We start from the raw sequence: 23,838 nt of genomic DNA, 5'->3' as shown, positions 1-23,838 counted from the left end.
GATGCTGGAAAATGTTGGATTCCAGCTCATTCAAAGTGGAGAGACATTTGGCTACATACTGAGCAGTTACCTGAGATGCCAGAAAGACCATGATTTTGGAGTAAGGATCATACATTAGAGCAGGAGTTGGCAAATGTGGCCCACTGACTGTTTTTGCATGGCCTGTGATGTAAGAGTAGTTTTTACATTTTTAAGTGGTTGGAAAAAAATTAAAAAAAATATTTTGTAACGTGAAAATTACATGAAATATAGATTTAGTGATGACCATAAATAAAGTTGCATTGAAATGCAGCCATTCATGGAAATTCATATACATATTGTCTATGGTTGCTTTGCGGCTATGACAGCCTAGTTGAGTATTTGCAATAGAGACTGTGTGACCTGCACAGTGTTAAATATTTACTGTCTAATCCTTTACAGAAAGTTTGCCAATCTCTATTGCCAGTCTTTAACCCTAGAGTAAGAGTTGCTTTGGACTTGCCTTTTTAGGATTAAGGAGAGCTGCCAGTAAATTAACTGCCAGCCAGAACAAAACTTAGCATTTCAAAGGAAGACAGTATAATCTAGAATCCTTACAACATATTATTCACAGTGTCTACCATACAATCCACAACTACTCGACTTGCAAATAAGCAAGAAAATATGGTCCATATCAAATAAAAAAAAAAATTTACTCTCAATAGAAACTGACCTAAGAGAATCCACATCTTGGTACTACCAGAAAAATGAATTAAAACAACTATTATAAATTTAGTAACTTAAGAGAAAAAAAATCACAAAGTTGTAGAACTGTGTAGAAAAATATCTGAAATGAGGAATTTACTACATGGGCTTAACAGCAAATTAAAGATGGCAGAAGTAAGGTTCTTTGAACTCAAAGACAGATCCACAGAAGTTACCCAGTTTGGTGAATAGAGAGATGGAAATTGGTATAGAGAAAAAACAGAGCCTCTGGGATAATATCAGGCAGTCTGCGTGTAATTGGAGTTCAAGGAGAAGAGAGAGAATGGGTCAGAAGAAATATTTTTAAAAAATAATGGTTACACTACTCAGTGTCAAAGCTATAATCAAGACTGTGTGTGGGGTGCCTACAGAATGGGAGAAAATATTTGCAATCATATACTATCTAATAGTTTAATATACAGAATATGGAAATAACTTGATAATAAAAAGATAAAAAAAAGAAACCCAATTAAAAATTAGTCAAAGGATTCGAATAGACATTTCTGTGAAGAAGTTATATAAATGGCCAGTAAACACACGAAAAGATGTTCAGCATAACTAGTTTTTAGGGAAAAGCAAAAAAAGAAAAAACAAAAACAAAAAACCACACAATGAGTTACCCCTTCACACCCTCTAGATTGGTTATCATCAAAAAGATGATGTACAAGGCTGGATGTGGTGGCTCATGCCTGTAATCCCAGCACTTTGTGGGGACGAGGCAGCTGTACCACCTGAGCTCAGGATTTCGAGACCAGTGTGATCAACATAACGAGAACTCATCTCTACTAAAATAATTTTTAAAACAATAGCCTGGTGTGGTGGCATGTGCCTATAGTCCCAGCTATTTGGAAGACTGAGGTGTGTGTCCTGATCACGTGTCTGCAACCCAGCCTGGGTGACAGAGTGCAACCCTGTCTCCAAAAAAAAAAACCAACAAAAAACGGTAACACATGATGGAGAGGGTATAGGCTTATTAGACCCTTCGTACGTTGCTGATGAGAATGAAAATGGTGTAGCCTTTTTGGAAAGCGGTTTAGTATGTCATCAAATGATATACTTACCATGTTACCCAGCAATTCTACTCTTAGTAATATTGCCAAGAGAACTGAATATGTAATTCTAATATGCAAAATATGAAAATAACTTGTGTCCACACAAAAACTTATACATGAATGTTCATAATAGGCAAAGTGGAAATAACCCAATGTCCATCAGCTGATGAATAAACAAAATACTGTACGTATCCTTACAATGGAGTATAATTTGGTCGTGAAAAGGAAGGAATTACTGATAATATGTTACAACCTTGAAAATATCATGTTAAGTGAAAGAAGACACAAATGACTGCACATTATATAATTCATTTATATTAACTGAATAAATACTTTTATGCCGATAAATCTGAAAGATGGACAAATTCAATGAAAACACAAGTCACCAAAACTGACATAAGAACATAAATGAATAGCTCTTTAATCTGCAAGTAAATTTGATTTGTAATTTTAAAAACCTCCCAGAGTAAAACACCTTGCACAGAGAGTTTCATTGGAGAACTCTATAAAATACCTAAGAACTAGTCGGGTGCAGTGGCACATGCCTGTCGTCCCAGCTGCTCAGAACACTGAGGCGGGAGAATCGCTTGAGCCCAGGAGTTCTGGGCTGTAGTGTGCTATGCCAATTGGATTTCCATACTAAGTTTGGCATCAATATGGTGACCTCCTAGGAGCAAGAGACCACCAGGTTACCTAAGGAAGGGTGAACCGGCCCAGGTCAGAAATGGAGCAGGTCAAAACTCCCGTGCTGATCAGTAGTGGGATTGCGCCTGTGAATAGCCACTGCACTCCAGCCTGGGCAACATAGTGAGACTGTGTCTCTAAAGTTAAAAATAAAATGAAATAAAATGTTTAAGAAATAATATTACAAACTTTACAAACTTTCTTACTCTTTACAAACTTTTTCCAGAAATGAGACACCAACTTGTGTTAGAGGCCAGAATAACCCTGATACTGAAACCTGTTAAAGACATTAAAAGAAAATTGTAAGCCAATATATTTCATAATCATGGATGCAAGAACCTTCAACGAAGTACCATCAAATTGAATCTTGCAATAATTAAAAAAGACAGTACACACCATGATTGAGTTGAGTTTATCCTAGGAGTACAAAATTGATTCAACATTCAAATCTCAATTCATGTAGGCCAGGTGCAGTGGGTCGCGCCTGTAATCCCAGTACTTTGGGAGGCTGAGCCAGGAGGATTACTTGAACCTAGAAGTTCAAGACCAGCCTGGGCAACATAGGGAGACCTCATCTCTACAAAAAAGTTTAAAAATTAGCTGAGCATGGTGGTGTACACCTGTGGTTCCAGCTACTCAGAAGACTGAATTGGGAGGATCGCTTGGGCCCCAGAGGTTGAGGCTGCAGTGAGCTGTGATTGTGCCACTGTGCTCCAGCCTGGGTGACACAGTGAGACCCTCTCAAAATAAAGCATCTCAATCAATGTAAATCACAGAATAAAATAGAAAAATCAGTAGATACAGAAAAAGTCATTCATTGACAGAATTTAATACCCATTTGTCATCAAAACTTATAGCAAGCTTAGGAATAGAAGGGAATTCACTCGATTTGACAAAGGATAGATATGAAAAGTATGAAAAGGCTACAGTTAAAGTCATGCTACATGATGGTTTATTGAATGTTTTACTCTAAGATGAGGAAAAAGGCAAGGATGTCTGCTCAGTATAGGCACTTCTATAATGCATTGTATGTGTTCTTAACTTTACTCTTAAAAATTGTGCAATGAAAACTGCTGGACTTATGGGGGAAAGGGTTAGGGGCACAACATCCACAAACTTACATTGACAAAAAAACAGGAACCTAGTAAAAACCATACCATGGTTTTAACAGGTAAAATGTATGAGAAATGCATAAATACTACAATAAATATGGCATTTCATGTTGCAAAGACTGGAAGTTTGCTTACAGAAACGGACATAGAAGACTTGCACCATGACAGGTGAAGTGAAAGGAGGATTTTCTGATATTGAACAAGAAATTGTAGCACTTGATGTAGATGAATACAACTCATAACATGAATTGAAGTAGCTGGTCCATTTGGAGGTGTGCACATGTGTGCATTGTATGTGTTCCCAGCTGATTAGTTTAGCTGGGTGAAATTTTCTGTTCACCTAGCATTTCTTGTGAACAATATTTACATATGCAACCATAAAATTCACATTATACTCAACTTCTTGCCTAGTAGTTGCTTTTAAACAAATGCGAAAATCTTAGTTCACAGAACATATATGAATTTACCAACAAACACAGGAAAAGGCACTCAACATCTTTAGTCATCATGGAAATGTAAATTAGAACCACAAAGAGACATTACATTACACTCACTAGAATGACTAAATGAAAAAGATTGGCAGTAGCAAGTTTGAGGACATGGAGTAACCAGAACTCATACATTGCTAGTGGGAGTGTAACATCATACATCATGTTGAAAAATAATTTTGCAGTTTTTAAGTAAAATTAGAACATACACTTACTCTGTGACCCAGCATTTCTTTTTCCAGCTGTATACCCAAGAAAGATGAAGACGTGTGTCTATAAAAGACTTGTGTGTTAATGTTCATGGCAGCTTTTTAAATAATAACCAGTATCTGGAAACAGTCCCAGTGTCTATTAAGTTTTTAGATAAACAGATTGTGGTGTATTCATTAAATGGCATGCTACTCAGCAACAAAAAGGAATTAATTACTGATATGTGCAGTAACAGGAATGAATCTCAAAAATATTATGCTAAGTGAAAGATACTAAGTTACACGATACTGCAGTTCTGTTTATATGAGATTTTATTACAGGCAAAACTAATCTAGTGTTATATGTCATTATCAGTGATTTCTTGGGAAGGGAATGAGGGAACTGACTGCAAAGGGCACAGGACGTTTTGTGGGTGATGGTAATGCTCTGTACTTGGGCTGACAGTTACTCATTGTCAAAACTCATTTTATTGTACTCTTGATTTCTGCATTTGACTGCATGTGAATCATAAATTTGACTTATTAAAAAAGTATTGAGAGAGATGAGGAATGGTATCTTCAATCGCTTTCTAATTCCTGCTTTCCATCAGTGTTTCATAGTCACTCAGGAGCTTCTTTCTTTATCTTTTCATTTCATTCTTTTTATGAAAGCTCCATGACAGGGATAATTGAATGTTGTTTATGAATACGGTAACCTGAGTAGGCTATATGCTATTTTTTTTGCCATTTTTACTTCTGTTTAAATGTATTAAAGTACATATAGGATAATAACTTTGTAAAATCATGTTTGAATATAATGATTATCTTAAATATTTAAGTCTTTGGAGGAAGTGATATTGTATAATGGTTAAAAGATAGTACTTGAGTCAAATTAGCCTTAAATCCTCGCTCCATGACTAGCAAGCTGAATGACACTTGCGACTTTAGATATTCCCTAACTTTAATTTTTTTATCTGTAAAATAGCAATAATAATAATGTTTACCTCAAGTGTTGTGAGGATTAAATAAGATAATCCATATAAAAAGTTTTAATACAGTGTCACAGTAAGTGTTCAGTAACTGTTAGCTGTTATCTTTTTTTCAGTGAAAAGTGCATCAGTCGTTTCATTTACATAACTCCGTGTATGTCCAATGATCATTGCTTTAGCTGCCTAAAAGAATCAGTGAAGTCACAGAATGTAAATTTAGCTATTTGACTTTAAAATCTAGTTTTTAACAGCTTTATTGAGGTCTAATTGACTTATAGTAAGCTTTACCTATTCAAAGTGAATAAGTTTATGCCACAATTTATATGTTCATTTACCTGTTGATATTTAGATTTGTTTCCTGTTTGGGGCTGTTACAAATAAAACTATTGTGAACATTCATGTAGCAAGTCCTTATATAGACATACTGCTTTCATTTCTCTTAGGTAGATGCCTAGTTGTGGAGTGGCTGGGTCAGATGGTAGATGTCTGTTTACTATCCTTAAGTAACTACCAGACTTTTCCAAAGTGGTTATACTATTTTACATTTCTGTTAGTACTGTGTGAGGGTTCCATTCCACATCTTTGCCAATACTTGGTATGGTCAGTTGAAAAGCTATTTTTCAGATTATTACCCTTTGATGCCTTTTTTCATGTTGTTATAAAACATGTAAGAATTATTTGGGAAAAGTACAAAGTGGGCCAAATAGCTAAAGATTTTTAAGTTAAATTTAAAAGTATTTTGGGTTATTTCAGTGCTAGGAGGTAGTTTACTAGAAATATTGATAAACTGGGGGATATAGTTCTCTTTTAAGAGGTTAATTTTGTAATGTGTGTACCTGTTTTATATGTGTATTTTTTCCTTTGATAGAGTTTTCCAGAAAAAGACCTTCTGCACTGTCCATCTAAGGATGCAATTGAAGCTCATTTTATGTCATGTATGAAAGAAGCTGATGCTTTAAAACATAAAAGTCAAGTAATCAATGAAATGCAGAAAAAAGATCACAAGCAACTCTGGATGGGATTACAAAATGGTAAGTATAATAGTGTTTAATTTTAGAATACCACTTTATAAAATATGATACAGCCATAACCCTGTGAGTAATTGATACATTTTAGAATTGGTGGTACAAGTTTAAATTGTAGCCTCTGTGCCCAGATTTGCGCAGAGTCTACTTTTAGTCATCCCTTGCATTCTGCTCTTTTGGTGTCCCTCTGTTCATGGATTCTCTAGCATTAGACTGATTGCTTAGCCCCTAACATATGGCATATGTCATATAAACTTGGGTTTAGCTTCTGAAGGAAATGCCATTACTCTAGGGATGTGGTCTTTGATTCCTCAGGCGTGACCCTTCTGTGGTCACAATGGAAAATTCTGGGTGCATACAAAGATACCTCCACATGTGTAGGGATTGAACTCCAACCTCTGATTTCTTAGGACAGTAGACTTGTTTTGTGCTTCAATTCCCTTTCTCCTTGCTGTGGCTTAGAAAATACTCCCAAGGAAAAAGCTAAGTGGAATGTGGTGGTCATCTCTGTATCCCTCATGTTTTGGAGAATTTAAATAACTCTGTGATCTTGCCTGCATTGATCACCCTCTAGTGTTTTCAAACAGTTGTTTTATGTACAGATAGTCCTCCTTTCATGGTTCCAGTATGCATGAATTTCAGTTACCGTGGTTTAGTTAAGTAACACCAGGTCCTCAACTGTATAGTTCAAATTTCAATTACCGTGGTATATTGACTGCAGGTAATTACATAAAATGCGAACTTTGTTGCTAGTTTAGTCCAGGAATCATTACATAACAACAGATGAGCTTATGATTAGTGATAAATTGTGTCACTTCTTTCCATATCTGTCAGTGATTGGCCTCTCTATGTCTATTATTCATTTCACCCACAGATAGCAAAGCATGTAGTTGTGTTGCCTCCTTGTCTCCAGCAATAAACCCATGTAACATTTTATAAAAATCGATAATTGAAAAAGGGAATTGGCCAAGAGAGATGTAAATCCAACCAAGAAACAAACTGATAATGTTGGGAATGAAATTTGAATAGAAAGAAAGGGGGTTATGGAAGCAATAGCTGACTTTGGAAATGTTGACATGGCTGCCCTTCAAGAGACTAGATTATGCAGCCAGGGGAACTTATTGAGGAACTTATATGCAGTAAAGGTGAACTTACTGGCATGAATAAGGAAAGCAGTTGTGACAAAAGGATGAAGATGTCCCAAAGGAAGTGATGCTATAAAAAACTTCTTATTAAAGGAACTCTCAGATATTTTATGACATTGAAATACAAATAATAAAATGTTAGAAGTTGATTAAAATGTAGAAAAAATGACTTTAATTCACCAAGACATGGGAAGGATGCTTGCCCATAAGTTATATATGTTGAGAAAGGAAGCACTCTTCAAACTATAAGTTCTTAAGTTTTTACTAAGAAATAAAATACTTTTGGCTGGGTGTGGTGGCCCATGCCTGTAATCCCAGCATTCTTTAGGAGGCCCAACTGGGAGGATCATTTGAGGCTAGGAGTTGGGAGACCAGCCTGGGCAACATAGCAAGACCTCATCACTACAAAAAAATTTTAAAATTAGCCAGGGCATACTGGCATGTGCCCACAATCCTAGGCAGGCTGAGGCAGGAGGATTGCTTGAGCCCAAGGAGTTCAAGGTTACAGTGAGTCATGATCGTGCCACCACACTCCACCCTGAGTGACAGAGTGAGACCCTGTCTCTAAAAAAAAATAAAATAAAATTTAAAAATAAAACACTTCAGTTCTACATGTTTCTAATGTGTTAAATTATAATGTACTAAATATATATTAGGATTTCTTTTAACTTTTTATTTTTCAGTATACATTTATTGTGGTGTTTTGTTTTGTTTTGTTGAGACTAAGTTTCACTGTGTTACCCAGGCTGGAGTGCAGTGGCGCAATCGCAGCTCACTGCATCCTCCGCCTCCCAGGTTCAAGCAATTTTCATGTCTCAGCCTTCTGAGTAGCTGGGATTACAAGCATGTACCAACATGCACAGCTGATTTTGTGTTTTTAGTAGAAACAGGGTTTTGCCATGTTAGCCAGGCTGGTCTCGAATTCCGGGCCTCAAGTGATCTGCCCACTTTGGCCTCCCAGAGTGCTGGGATTATAGGCATGAGCTACTGTGCTCAGCCTCTAGTGTATATTTATAATCAACAGTAAGAGTTTTTAAATGTTTTGACAAAATTTTTTAAAGATTGTGGAACAATCGTAATTGTCCCCATTAGTTATGAAGATCACTTTGCTTAGTTTCAACTTGCATGATTACTTCTCCAGTCCCATCCTACCATGCAGAGTGAGGGCATGTCCTGTAATTCCTCTATCTTCAACAATGTTTTTGGCCAGGGAGTTAGTCCAGTAGATGTTCTTTCATGGCAATGACTAGAATAAAACAGAAGAAAACCTTCACCTGCCGTAATTTTTAAAAAATGTGATCTAGTTTTAACTTTTGGACTATGCTATTACCACATCAAATGGGTGTTTGTAGGTATTTAGTATTCGTTAAACTTTCATTTTACAAAATTTAGGGCATTTCTGTGGTATCAAGAGCAAGTAAGACATGTATTTTATGACAATGTATACTGTAAATTACATTTTTTCATTTCTCATTTCTTTGTTTTAAATTTTTTAGATTTGACCTAGGTTACATGGAGTCACTCCTTACTTTCATATTTATACATCTGGCATTTCTCAACTAGATTATAAGCTTTGCAAAGTTAGGCACTAGGCCTCTTACCACATTTTTATTACTGAGTTCACAAACTCTTACGAAATGATTAAAATAATTTACACCTCCGTAAGAAGGTGTACTGCCTTGTTTCTTGCTGGCGATTTGAAGATTAAATGATATTTTAGGAGACTTGTAAATAAGAAGGTAGCCTAAATAGAAGAAGATGAGGATCATGTAAAGAAAGAAGGATTTGAATTAACTTCACAATTGAAGTTAATAATTTAATTAGACAGTTAAGTAGACGTTCTTAAAGTCTATTGTGAATGGCTGAGTCTTCTAAAAAGAACTCGGGGGTTCAGCAGAGGGTTCTAAAAATGATTTGAATGTTTTATTTGCGGCATTGGAAGATTGGGTATGGAGGATAATGATTAAGCGTTACAAGAACAAAGGCCTGGGTTTTAGTCTCCGGTCTTAGTAGTCCTTAGATCAAGTCAACTCCTTTGAGCTTCAGTTTCTTAATCTATAAAACAAGAGGATATCTGTTAGGTTTGCTTCATTGATATCTGTAGAGGCCTTATGAAACACCAATACAGTTTATGTGAAAGTATTTGAAAGGGAGTAAAGCGGTCTTGATGAAAAAAGAGTTAGTGAGAAGTCAGTTTTAGATTCCAGGACAGGGTTGGCAAATATGGTCACGGGCCAGCCACCTGTTTTTATAAATAAAGATTTACTGGAACCCATCCACACTCATTCACTTATGTGTTGTCGGTGGCTACTTTCGGTAGCAGAGTTAAATAATTATGAGACTATGTGGCCCACAAGCCTGACATACTTATTATCTGGCCTTTTAAGAAAATGCTTGTCAGCCCATAAAAGGTTGGTTGACCAAGCTACAGCTCATGTTTATCTTTCACCTGAAGTCTGACTCAAAATGTTACGCATCCAGAACTGAGTGTAACAGAATGTAGCTGACTTACTCTAATAACTGCATTTATTACAATTTTTTTAGGCATAAAATTACTTTTTTTCTATTTCTGCCTGGGCTCATATTGTTTCTTGAGTACGTGACTGTTGTAAAGTTTCCTTTATTAAATTTTATTAAATTAATTTTAAAGCGACATTTGATTAAATCCAACTTAAAATGATGTTTGGTTAAAATATACTTTATTCCCTTTTGTTTTTTGTTATAAATTATTTTTGTAGCTGTTATGTTTGGTTTTATTTGTGATGGTTATGATTAAGCTTACACTGCTATAATTGAGCTAACATACCTCTCCTAAGACTTTGAGTAGTCTTGTGAGAGATGTCCACAGCAAAGTCTAATGAGAGGTATGCTGTGGATACTGGAGTCCTTGGTACTGTATTTTCTGTTTATTCAGAATGAGAATATTCATTTTGGAAATCTTTAGCTCAGTAAATGTTGCTTGTAGAAAATATATTTTGGAGTAAAATGCTGAATGTTAATTAACATAAATGGGTAAATGGTGGATGTTTTCTTTTCTGTTTCTTTTATCAGGAATACTTTTTCCCCTTTAACTCCTAATCATGTTTTAATGCTCATCTCAGTTGTCACTTTCTATAAGAAGCTTTCCTTCTTTTATTGTTTTAGTCAACAGACATTTATTGAGCACCTAATGTATATCTGACATTATGCTAGCAGCTAGTGATCATCCAGCACTGATGGGACAAACATGGCTCCTGGCTTCACAGAGCTTTGTAGAAAAGTGGAGGCAGAACTGTTAATGCTTTCAGCTATCGTGACTTTTTGTCCCTTTATGCAATTTTTTCTCTTGTATTTTGTCACACTCTAGTATAGTTATACGGTGTATGTATTTTGCTGGCATATCAATTAGCCTAGTTGGGGTATGTCCTACATTTTTGTATCCCCAGCACCTACTCTGTGGTCTTTGGCAAGTGTAGAGAAACTAAATATTAACTGCATGACTTCTTTATTTTATTCCTTTCTAATACTAACAAAATAATATTAACAATTTTTCATTAATAGTTTCCTATTAAAATAAACTAAAGGAAGTGTCTAGTTTGAATTTATTTATGGAATTGGATTTTATGTAGAGTTTTTTCCTCCAAAAGAAGTTTTTATTAATTTGTGAAGTCAGAGATATTAAACTTTTCTGTTAGTGCAGTTGTCAATTTCTCAATATTGTGACATAACAGATGGCACATTTATTTCATTTAGAACTGCACCTGTAGATTATAACAGCTAAACAACAATTTAAACAATTTTTGAATACTTTCAAATGCTAATTTTAATTTCTCAGAACTCTGTGAAAGAGAAATAAGAAAAGCTTATGAAACCAAGAAAACTCATTTAGGACATACTGTGCCTTTCAGTGTTTTTTTTATGAGTTTTCATTTTATGTACAAAAATGTTTAACCTCTGTGAAATAAGGTTAACAGCCACAAGAAAGAAAAGAAAGTAGCATTTTTATTTATGAGCAGTTGTTACTACAAGTGCAGGCGATTATCTATTTAATATCAAGTTGTTTTTCTTATAAGCCAGTGATTTGAGGAAATCTATAAAAAATATTTTGCCATAACTTAGTTTCTTGCTTTTCGGAGTATACAATCTAAAAAAGGTGGGGAGGGTTGGCATTAGATACATTCTGTAAACTTGCAAATAAAGGCAAGGTTTAACTCCTAATATGTTCAAAGTGTACACTGTTCCTAAAATTTGGTTAGGCTTTTTCAACTAATTAATATTTTAGACACATTAATTATTTGATAGTGTGCCATTTTAACTTAAAACTGGTTTCTAAGAGGAGATGGTGATTAGCTAATGGTAATTTTATAGCAAGTCACAACATTTGGAAAATACTTTTGTTTGGTAGGTAACATAAAAGTTAAATGCAGCGGTTCCAGCTCTTTGGAGGTTTGTGTGATAGAGACAGGTGGGTTGTCATTGCATTGCCTTGTTTTTACTACTTCTGCTTGTAGTAGAGTAAGTATCGGACTGAAAATCTGTTGTTCTGAGATGGAACACCAGACCTGATCTATTTACTTATTGCTGTGTCTCTTATCAGTTGTATGATCATGGCAGGTCACTTTTCTCTCTAAGCTCGACTTTTCTTTCTTTTCTTTTCTATCCCTTCTCCAACTCCCTTCCCTCCCCCTAGGCAATGTCTGTAAAGCTGGAGTTTTATTACAAATACGAAGGTGGTAATACCTCATAAGACTCGGATTCAAGGATTTTAAAGCAACAATCACATGCACTTTAATTCTGATGATAGATGTTTTCAGTTCATTTCAAAAGAACTTCTGGATGAATAATTTTTATTGTTCTCCCATCCCCCTCCTTCTCAGACTTCTTTTTAAGCAGGACTTACGAGATGGAAGGAAATAGATAACTTTCTAGAAGTAACTGTGGTAACATAGAAAAACTACTAAAACAGAAACAAGAGTTTTTAGACTTAATGCAGCTACTACCTGTCTGTGTATCTATGTTGAGTCTTTAATTTCTATGATTTCTGTTACAGTGTCAGGTTCTGTTCTAGTTGTAGGTGGTATTAAAGTAGATTCCTAAGTAGAACTCTAGGAGGCGTAACTACTCTTCTTGAACCTTTTTTCTCATTGAAAGATTGATATTGGATAAGCTTCCTTTTTTACAGTCTTTAGCAAAATTCTGATTTTTATCAGTCTTTGGGACACTGAGATTACATTGTATAAATAAGAGCAAAGAAAATAGTAGAATGAATCTCTATCAGTCACTCAGCCTCATCTGTTACCAGTATATGGCCAGTCTTGTTTCATCTATTATTTTTCATTCCTTGTCTGTGTGAGTTTTTGGAAATTTTTGTTCTTTCTTCCATTGCCACAAATATTTCTCACAGATTTTATAGTCTTGTGTTTAATCAAGTCTTGGCAGCAACATTCATTGTCTTTGATCTTCATGGCTGCAAATTCCATCTTCATTATGGGAGAATCGTGCCCGGACAGTAGTAGTAGTATGGATTAGCTAGCCAATATAAGAACCTACTGTGTGCCAGCCTCTGTGCTAAGCACAGGGGACACTGGGTAAATGTGACAGGCACGATTCCTTCCCTCTGAATGTGTAGGGTAGCAGAGGAGCCAGGCATTAAACAGATCACTTTTATGTAATTGTTACATTTATAACTGGAGTTGTACAGGAAGGAGGAAGGGCTAGAGAGAGTGGTGTGGTGGTGGTGAAAGTTGTTTCAGGCTGAAGGAATGATCTGGGCTAGGCTCAGAAGCAAAGGGCCTACTAAGTTCTGAGAGCTGACTAGAATGTGATGATCAAGATTGAGAGTGGTAAGGTGGAAGTCAGGCAGAGACCCTGCTTGTTCAGGGCTTTATAGGCCATTTTAACAGTATTGAACTTAATCCCTGGCAGGAGGAACAGAGAGGGCGATGGTAGGAGACCAGTGAAACGTTTTAAACAGACCTATAACAGAATCAGATTTCCCTTTTTAAGACATCCCTTTGACTACAGTATGGTTAATGAATTAGAAAGAAGCAAATGGGAATTGAAAAGGACCAAGTGGAAGACTATACCAGTGGTCAAATCAGAGATGGTGATATGTGTTATGTGTCCTATGATGATGAGTGCCATGAGAGAAAAAGCAAAGGAAGATGAGAAAGGACTTTGTTGGGAAAGGGTGTTGTTATTTTAAATACGAGGGTCAGGGAAGTCCTCACTGATTGGATGACATTAAATGAAGACCTGAAGCAGTTTAGGAGATCATGCATATTTATCTGGGATTAAAAACTTCCTAGGCAGAGTGAACAGCAAGAGCAAAGACACTGAAGTGGGAATATTCTAGGCACTTCCAGAGAACTAATCCTATGCATAGCTTTTAAAGGTGTAGATAAACACAGGTTTATCTTCAAGGATACCCTTCTCTATTGCCCACTTTTTTTTTTTTTTTAAAGCATTCTGTGTAGCAAAAATGGCACTTGTCTATATCTGGTTCTTTTCATAAGCCTTGTGGGACACAAAGCATTTTTTTGGCAGTTGGTTTCATACTGTTTGCAGTTAGCAATTATCATGTCTTGGATAAACCTCATTGGCTATGATACTGCCACTGCACAAAGCTTCATTTATACTATTTTGAAAGCAGTAAAGTGCTGAGAATATTGACCAATTAGAATTGGACCTGTTTACATTAAGGTGATTAGGGAAGACCTCTGATTATTTTTTCACAGTCTGGTGGCTAGAGAGTCCAAGACGAAGATGCCTGCAATTTCAGTGTGTGACGAGGGCCTACTTCCTGATTCGTAGCTATCTTCTCTTTGTGTCCTCACAGAGTAAAACAGAGCAAGAGCTTTCTCTGGGGTCTGTTTTCTAAAGACAGTAATTCCATTTATGAGGACTCCGCCCTTATGACCTAATCAGCTCCCGAAGGCCCCACCACCTTATCCATCATGTTGGAGGTTAGGGTTTCAACGTGAATTATAGGGGGATGTAAACATTCAGTCCGCAATGGGTATGTTTTGAGAAGTTAAAAGAAGATAAACATGTCTTAGTTATAGTGACTGAGGAGGAAGTGTGGCCCGAGATGAGTTTGGAGAGATGAGAAAGAACCAAATTATCTAAGGCCTGTAGGCCAAGGAAAACAATTTGGATTTTAAGCCATTGGAAGACTTTTAAGCAGGGGAGTGATGAGCTATAGAACATGATATAAGAGCTGTTCAATGTAGAATGGAATAGGAGTCAAGAATGAAAATGGCTCTAGTAAAATAATGCATTGTATTACAATATTATTCATCTTGAAAAAAAGAATATTGTGATATTTAGGGTGATGATGGGAGAGATGGAGAAAAGTCAATAAATTTGGGGTTTTAGAGGTAGATTGGCAGAGCCTGTTGTTAGGCTGGATGTAGAGGATGGGTTAAAAACAAGGAAAGAATTATTCCTGGGTTATGATTTGGGCAGCTGCATGGAGAGTGGTGCTTTATACTGAGATATGAAATATTAGAGAATGAGATGGGAAGTAAAGCCTATTTGAGAGGCCATCTTGGAGGCCAGAAGTTTGAGATGTCTAATGAGGCATTCATGTAGAGATACACTGAATTAGATTTTGCTAAAATTAAATATTGTGAGTGTGGGACAGCAGATGGAGAATGCAGAATAGAATAGAATCTAATGTCGCAGCTTCTAGTTTCATACTGTGTTTACTTTCCCAATTAGTATGGGAATTTTAGCTTCAAGAATATGGCAGTGAATGTGTCACAGTGATACAAAGCAATGAAATATGAAGCCACCTCATTTATGTTTGCTTTTTTTGTACATACAGCTGAGCTAATTAGGTCATTTTTGTTATTATAATTATTTGCTTGTAGTACGTTTTGCAGGAAGGTGAATTACTCCAACCTGAAACTCTGTGTGCGGCATTTAAGAATCTACAACTTCATGAGAAAGTTGCTTAAAGCAAATTTGTAACCTATTTGAGCATTCAATTAAGTTTTACTACAGAACAAACAAGCATTTTACTATATATTATGTGTTTTAAATCAATCTATTGGTGTTCTTTCTGTAATTAAAAATAATGGTGAGATTTTTAGAGTTCATACATTTGCATTTTAATATAAAGCATTAAAAAATTTGCTAAGCTTCTGGAGAAAGATTGCTCCTGAAATTACATGATTTAAATGAATAAATTAATTTTGTAATAATTTGGATTATAGCCTCCTACAGTGCTTTGGGTAGACTTGGCAGCAAGTATCATGGATAATAAAACTTGGTGAAACATTTAGGCAGTTATTTCGCAGTGCACTACAGATTATACTAACATTGTTGGAGAGAGTGAGTCCATTAATAACAGTGGATTGTCATGATAACGGATACATTTTTGTGTATGAGATTCAGTTGATAAATGTATAAATCTGTATGGCTAGGTCGGTACTTCAGTTTATACTCTGATTAGTAATCAAATATTTTTAGTGACACTTTATAAGAATACAAAGGCTTAATTTTATGTACTTTTAAAATAAAATTTCAAATCATCTAGAGTAAAATGACTATCATATCTTTTATTTTATATTTGGTCTGCTTTAATGAATTTTTAAAAATATGTGCCTTCTAACATACTGTCTTTTTTTTAATATATAAGTAAAATTTGGGAAGGTACAAAAATTTTTTTCCTTATGAATGTTGATACACTGTGTAGAGGAAATTCAGACAGACATCTCTCTGATCCATGATTCTCATTCTTGGAGTCATGACCTATCATTACTATTTGAATTTACAGCATGATTCCTCTTTTCTCTTAAAAAAATTAGACCATATACACCCACATATTTACATACACACTAGTATTTATAGACAAATTTATTTTTCAAGTAATTTTTTTTTTTGTTTTGAAGCTGCTTTTTTTTTTTTGAGACGGAGTCTCACTCTGTTGCCAGGCTAGAGTGCAGTGGCACGATCTCATTTCACTGCTACCTCCACCTCTCAGGTTCAAGCGATTCTTCTGCCTCAGCCTTCTGAGTAGCTAGGTCTACAGGTGCGTGCCACCACGGCTGGCTAATTTTTGTATTTTTACTAGAGGTGGGGTTTCACCATCTTGGCCAGGATGGTCTTGGTCTCCTTACCTCATGATCCCCCATCTCAGCCTCCCAAAGTGCTGGGATTGCAGCGTGAGCCACCATGCCTATTGCCGCCGCCCGTTTTTTATTTTATTTATTTATTTATTTATTTATTTATTTATTTATTTATTTATTTATTTTTTGAGACAGAGTCTCGCTCTGTCGCACAGGCTGGAGTGCAGTGGCCAAATCTCAGCTCACTGCAAGCTCCGCCTCCCGGGTTTACACCATTCTCCTGCCTCAGCCTCCCGAGTAGCTGGGACTACAGGCGCCCGCCACCTCGCCCGACTAATTTTTTTTTTTGTATTTTTTTAGTAGAGACGGGGTTTCACCGTGTTAGCCAGGATGGTCTCGATCTCCTGACCTCGTGATCTGCCCGTCTCGGCCTCCCAAAGTGCTGGGATTACAGGCTTGAGCCACCGCGCCCAGCCCCGTTTTTTATTTTTTAAGAGAAGTGTCATCATGTTGCCCAGGCTGGTCTCAAACTCCTGGAGTCAAGTGATCTTTCCATCTCGGCCTCCCAAAGTGCTGGGATTATAGGCATGAGCCACTGCACCAGGCCTGTTTTGAAACATTTTAAGAACTTTATGATTCTCTTTAAGAGAATAGAAAAAAAAAAAAAATAGAAAATAAAAAAAAAAGAAAAAAAAACCTTTTATTTTATTTTATTTTATTTTATTTTATTTTACTTTAAGTTCTGAGATACATGTGCAGAAGGTGCAGGTTTGTTACATAGGTATACATGTGCCATGGTGGTCTGCTGCACCTATCAACCTGTCATCTATGTTTTAAGCCTCGCACACACTAGGTATTTGTCCTAATGTTCTTCCTCTGCTTGCCCCCGACCCACCTACAAGGCGGGGATCACCTATAGGCGACCCACCTGCACACCTATAGTGTGTGATGTTCCCCTCTTTGTGTCCCATGTGTTCTTATTGTTCACACTCAGCTCCCACTAATGAGTGAGAACATGCAGTATTTGGTTTTCTGTTCCTGTGTTTGCTGAGGATAATGGCTTCTAGCTTCATTCATATCTCTGCAAAGGACACAGAATCATTCTTTTTTTATGGCTGCATAGTATTCCATGGTATATATGTGCCGCATTTTCTTTATCCAGTCTAACATTGATGGGCATTTGGGTTGGTTCTAAGTCTTTGCTGTTGTAAATAGTGCTGCAGTAAACATACGTTTGCATGTGTCTTTATAGTAGAATGATTTATAATCCTTTGGGTATATACTCAGTAATGGGATTGCTGGGTCAAATGGTATTTCTGGCTCTAGATTCTTGAGGAATTGCCACACTGTCTTCCACAATGGTTGAACTAATTTACACTCACACCAACAGTGTAAAAGTGTTCCTATTTCTCCACAACCTTGCCAGCATCTGTTGTTTCCTGACTTTTTAATAATCGCCATTCTAACGGTGTAAGGTAGTATCTCATTGTGGTTTTGATTTGCATTTCTCTAATGATCAGTGATGATGAGCTTTTTTTCATATGTTTGTTGGCCACATAAATGTCTTCTTTTGAGAAATGTCTGCTCATATCCTTCACCCACTTTTTGATGGGGTTGTTTTTTTTCTTGTAAATTTGTTTAAGTTCCTTGTAGATTCTAGATATTAGACCTTTGTCTGATGGGTAGATTGCAAAAATTTTCTCCCATTCTGTAGGCTGCCTGTTCACTCTGATGATAGTTTCTTTTGCTGTGCAGAAGCTCTTTACTTTGATTAGATCCCATTTGTCAATTTTGGCTTTTGTTGCTATTGCTTTTGGTGTTTTAGTCATGAAGGCTTTTCTCATGCCTATGTCCTGAATGGTATTAACCTAGGTTTTCCTGTAGGGTTTTTATGGTTTTGGATTTGACATTTAAGTCTTTAGTCCATCTTGAGTTAATTTTTGTATAAGGTGTAAGGAATGGGTCCAGTTTCTGTTTTCTGCATATGGCTAGCCAGTTCCCAGAACCATTAATTAAATACGAAATCCTTTCCCCATTGCTTGTTTTTGTCTGGTTTGTCGAAGATCAGATGGTTGTAGATGTGTGGTGTTATTTCTGAGGTCTCTCTTCTGTTCCATTGGTCTATATATCTGTTTTGGTACCAGTACCATACTGTTTTGGTTACTGTAGCCTTGTAGTATAGTTTGAAGTCAGGTAGTGTGATGCCTCCAGCTTCGTTCTTTTTGCTTAGGATTGTCTTGGCTATATGGGCTCTTTTTTCGTTCCATATGAAATTTAAAGTAGTTTTTTTGTAATTCAATGGAGAAAGTCAGTGGTAGCTTGATGGGAATAGTGTTGAATCTATAAATTACTTTGGGCAGTATGGCCATTTCCATGATATTAATTCTTCCTATCCATGAGCATGGAATGTTTTTCCATTTGTTTGTGTTCTCTCTTGTTTCATTGAGCAGTGGTTTATAGTTCTTCTTGAAGAGGTCCTTCACTTCCCTTGTAAGTTGGATTCCTGGGTATTTCATTGTCTTTGTAGCAGTTGTGAATGGGAGTTCACTCATGATTTGTCTCTCTGCTTGTCTGTTTGCGATGTATAGGAATGCTTTTGATTTTTGCAAATAGATTTTTATCCAGAGACTTTGCTGAAGTTGCTTATCAGCTTAAGAAGTTTTTGGGCTGAGACGATGGGGTTTTCTAAATATACAATCATGTCATATGTAAACAGAGACAATTTGACTTCCTATTTGAATACCCTTTATTTTTTCTCTTGCCTGATTGCCCTGGCCAGAACTTCCAATATTGTGTTGAATAGGAGTGGTGAGAGAGAGCATACTTGTCTTGTGGCAGTTTTCAAAGGGAATGCTTCCAGCTTTTGCCCATTCAGTACGATATTGACTATAGGTTTGTCATAAATAGCTCTTACTATTTTGAGATATGTTCCATCAATACCTAGCTTATTGAGAGTTTTTAGCAGGAAGGGATATTGAACTTTATAAAAGGCCTTTTATGCATCTATTGAGAGAATTGTGTGGTTTTTGTCATTGGTTCTGTTTCTGTGATGGATTACGTTTGCTGATATGCATGTGTTGAATCAGCCTTGCATCCCAGGGATGAAGCTGACACGATCGTGGTGGATAAGCTGTTTGATGTGCTGCTGGATTCGGTTTGGCAGTATTTTCTTGAGGATTTTTGCGTCGATGTTCATCAGGGATATTGGCCTGAAATTTTCGTTTTTTGTTTTGTCTCTGCCAGGTTTTGGTATCATAAAATGAGTTAGGGCCCCATAAAATGAGTTAGGGAGGAGCCCTTCTTTTTCTATTGTTTGGAATAGTTTCAGAAGGAATGGTACCAGTTCCTCTTTGTACCTCTGGTAGAATTTGGCTGTGAATCCATCTGGTCCTGGGCTTTTTTTGGTTGGTAGGCTACTAATTACTGCCTCAATTTCAGAACTTGTTATTGTTCTATTCAAGGATTCAACTTCTTCTGGTTTGGTCTTGGGAGGGTGTATGTGTCCAGGAATTTATCCATTTGTTCTAGAATTTCTAGCTTATTTGCATAGAGTTGTTTATAATATTCTCTGATGGTGGTTTGTATTTTTGTGAGATCAGTGGTGATGTCCCCTTTATCATTTTTTATTGTGTCTATTTGATTCTTCTCTCTTTTCTTCTTTATTAGTCTAGCTAGTGGTCTATTTTGTTAATCTTTTCAAAAAACCAGCTCCTGGATTCATTGATTTTTTTTTTTTTTGAGGGTTTTTCATGTCTCCATCTCCTTCAGTTCTGCTCTGATGTTAATTATTCTTGACTTCTGCTAGCTTTTGAATTTGTTTGCTCTTGCTTCTCTGATTCTTTTGATTGTGATGTTAGCGTGCCGATTTTAGATCTTTCCAGCTGTCTGATGTGGGCATTTAGTGCTATAAATTTCCCTGTTAACACTGCTTTAGGTGTGTCCCAGAGATTCTGGTACATTGTCTCTTTTTTCTCATTGTGTTCAAAGCACTTACTGATTTCTGCCTTCATTTCGTTATTTACCCAGTAGTCATTCAGGAGCAGGTTGTTCAGGTTCCATGTAGTTGGGTTGTTTTGAGTGAGTTTCTTAATCCTGAGTTCCAATTTGATTGTACTGTGGTCTTAGAGACTGTTTATTATGATTTCCATTATTTTGCATTTGCAGAGGAGTGCTTTACTTCCAATTATGTGGTCGATTTTAGGATATGCGTGCTATGTGGTGCTGAGAAGAATGTGTATTCTGTTGATTTGGGATGGAGAGTTCTGTAGATGTCTATTAGGTCCGCTTGGTTCAGAGCTAAGTTCAAGTCCTGAATATCCTTGTTAATTTTCTGTCTCGTTGATCTTTCTTTTTTTTTTTTTTTTTTTTTTTTTTGAGACGGAGTCTTGCTCTGTTGCCCAGACTGGAGTGCAGTGGCGCGATCTCCACTCACTGCAAGCTCCGCTTCCCGGGTTCACACCATTCTCCTGCCTCAGCCTCCCATGTAGCTGGGACTACAGGCGCCCACCACCGCGCCCGGCTAATTTTTTTTAAATGTATTTTTAGTAGAGACGGGGTTTCACCATGTTAGCCAGGATGGTCTCGATCTCCTGACCTCGTGATCCGCCCGTCTCGGCCTCCCAAAGTGCTGGGATTACAGGCGTGAGCCACCGCGCCCGGCCGATCTTTCTAATATTGATAGTGGGCGTTAAAATCCCCCACTATTACTGTGTGGGAGTTCAAGTATCTTTGTAGGTCTCGAAGAACTTATTTTATGAATCTGGGTGTTCCTGTATTTGGTGCACATATATTTAGGATATTTAGCTCTTGTTGCATTGACCCCTTGCCATTATGTAATGCCCTTCTTTGTCTTTTTTGATCTTTGTTGGTTTAAAGTCTGTTTATCAGAGACTAGGATTGCAACCCCTGCTTTTTTTTCCTTTCCATTAGCTTGGTACATATTCCTCCATCTCTTTATTTTGAACCTATGTGTGTCTTTGCTCATGAGATGGATCTCCTGAATACAGCACACCGATGGGTCTTGACGGTTTATCCAGTTTGCCAGTCTGTGTCTTTTAATTGGGGCATTTATCCCATTTACATTTAAGGTTAATATTGTTGTGTGTGAATTTGATCCTGCCATCATGATGCTAGCTGGTTATTTTGCTCATTAGTTGATGCAGTTTTTTCGTAGTGTTGTTGGTCTTTATATTTTGTTGTGTTTTTTGCAGGGGCTGTAACTAGTTTTTCCTTTCCATATTTAGTGCTTCCTTCAGGAGCTCTTGTAAGGCAGGCCTGGTGATGACAGAATCCCTTAGCATTTGCTTGTCTCTAAAGGATTTTCTTTCTCCTTCTCTTATGAAGCTTAGTTTGGCTGGATATGAAATTCTGGGTTGAAAATTCTTTTCTTTAAGAATGTTGAATATATTGGCCCCCACTCTCTTCTGTCATGTAGGGTTTCTGCAGAGAGATCTGCTGTTAGTCTGATGCGCTTCCCCTTGTAGGAAACCTAACCTTTCTCTCTGGCTGCCCTTAACATTTTTTCATTCATTTCAGCCTCGGAGAATCTGACGATTATGTGTCTTGGGGTTGCTCTTCTTTAGGAGTATCTTAGTGTTGTTCTCTGTATTTCCTGAATTTGAATGTTGGCCTGTCTTGCTAGGTGGGGGAAGTTCTCCTGGATAATACCCTGAAGTGTGTTTTCCAACTTGGTTCCATTCTCCCTATCACTTTCAGGTACACCAATCTTAAGTTTGGTCTTTTCACATAGTGCCATATTTCTTGGAGGCTTCATTCATTCCTTTTTATTCTTTTTTCTCTAATCTTGTGTTCACACCTTATTTCATAAGTTGATCTTCAATCTCTGATATCCTTTCTTCCACTTGATCAGTTTGGCTATTGATACTTGTATATGCTTCATGAAGTTCTTGTGCTGTTTTTCAGCTCCATCAGGTCATTTATGTTCCTCTGAAAACTGGTTATTCTAGTTAGCAGTTCCTGTAACCTTTTATCAAGGTTCTTAGCTTCCTTCTATTGGGTTAGAACATGCTCCTTTAGCTCAGAGGAGTTTGTTATTACCCACCTTCCGAAGCCTACTTCTGTCAATTTATCAACCTCATTCTCCATCCAGTTTTGTGCCCTTGCTGGAGAGGAGTTGGCGATCATTTGAAGAAGAGGCATTCTGGTTTTTTTAATTTTCAGCATTTTTGCTGGTTTTTTTTTTTTTTTTTTTTCCCATCTTCATGGATTTATCTACCTTTGATCTTGGAGGCTAATGACCTTTGGATGACGTTTTTTTGTGGGGGTCCTTTATAGTGATGCTGTTGCTTTCTGTGTGTTAGTTTTTCTTCTAACAGTCGGGCCCCTCTTCTGCAGGTCTGCTGCAGTTTGCTGGAGGTCCACTCCAGACCCTGTTCACCTGGGTATCATCAGTGGAGGATGCAGAACAGCAAAGATTGCTGCCTGCTACTTCCTCTGGAAGCTCGCTCCCAGAGGGGCACCGGCCTGATACCAGCCGGAGCTCTCTTGTATGAGGTGTCTGTTGACTCCTGTTGGGAGGTCTCTCCAAGTCAGGAGGCACGGGGATCAGAGACCCACTTGAGGCAGTCTGTTCCTAGCAGACCTGGTGTGCTGTGCTGGGAGAATCCCTCTTGTTAGGATCAGCTGCCCTTTTCAGAGTCAGCAGGCAGGAATGATTAAATCCACTGAAGCTGCGCCCACAGCCGCCCCTTCCCCCAGGTGCTGTGTCCCAGGGAGATCGGGGTTTTGTCTGTAAGCCCCTGACTGGGACCGTTACCTTTCCTTCAGAGATGCCCTGCCCAATGAGGAGGAATCTGGAGAAGCACTCTGCCACAGCCACTTTGCTGGACTGTGGTGAATTCCGCTCAGTCCAGACCTCCCAGACTCCTTAGCACTGTCAGGGGAAAAATCGCCTACTAAAGCCTCACTAATGGCAGATGCCCCTCTCCCCACCAAGCTCGATCATCCCAGGTCAACTTCAGACTGCTGTGCTGGCAGTGAGAATTTCAAGCCAGTAGTTCTTAGCTTGCTGGGCTCCATAGGAGTGGGACCTGCTGAGCGAGACCACTTGGCTCCCTGGCTTTGGCCCCCTTTCCAGGGGAGTGAATGGTTCTGTCTTGCTGGGGTTCCAGGAGGCACTGAAGTGTGAAAAAGACTCCTGCAGCTAGCTTGGTGTCTGCCCAAATGGCTGCCCAGTTTTGTGCTTGAAACCCAGGGCCCTGGTGGTGTAGGCTACACAAGGGAATCTCCTGATCTGCAGACTGCAGAAACCATGGGAGAACTGTAGTAACCCAGCTGGGTAGCATAGTACCTCACGGCTTCCCTTGGCTTGGGGTGGGAGGCTCCCCGGCTTCTCGCACATCGTGGGTGAAGGAATGCCC

General features: G+C 37.7%; 1 protein-coding gene and 1 pseudogene across 4 annotated transcripts in view; one reads left to right on the top strand and one right to left on the bottom strand.

The window, feature by feature from the left end:
- ATG5 (autophagy related 5) overlaps nucleotides 1-23,838 on the top strand; it is a 135,771-nt gene that overhangs the window by 34,726 nt on the left and 77,207 nt on the right. For all 4 annotated transcript variants that reach the window (XM_008007460.3, XM_008007459.3, XM_073022381.1 and 1 more), the window contains one exon: nucleotides 6,105-6,267. In XM_008007460.3, coding sequence (XP_008005651.1) covers nucleotides 6,105-6,267 — 163 coding nt within the window. The remainder of the gene's footprint in view (nucleotides 1-6,104; nucleotides 6,268-23,838) is intronic.
- Nucleotides 13,846-14,013, bottom strand: LOC119625389 (U4 spliceosomal RNA; annotated as a pseudogene).

This window comes from Chlorocebus sabaeus, chromosome 13 (assembly GCF_047675955.1).
Source record: "Chlorocebus sabaeus isolate Y175 chromosome 13, mChlSab1.0.hap1, whole genome shotgun sequence".
Taxonomy (NCBI): Eukaryota; Metazoa; Chordata; class Mammalia; order Primates; family Cercopithecidae; genus Chlorocebus; species Chlorocebus sabaeus.
Note: the sequence above shows the minus strand (reverse complement) of the source record. Positions and strands in the feature narration are given on the sequence as shown.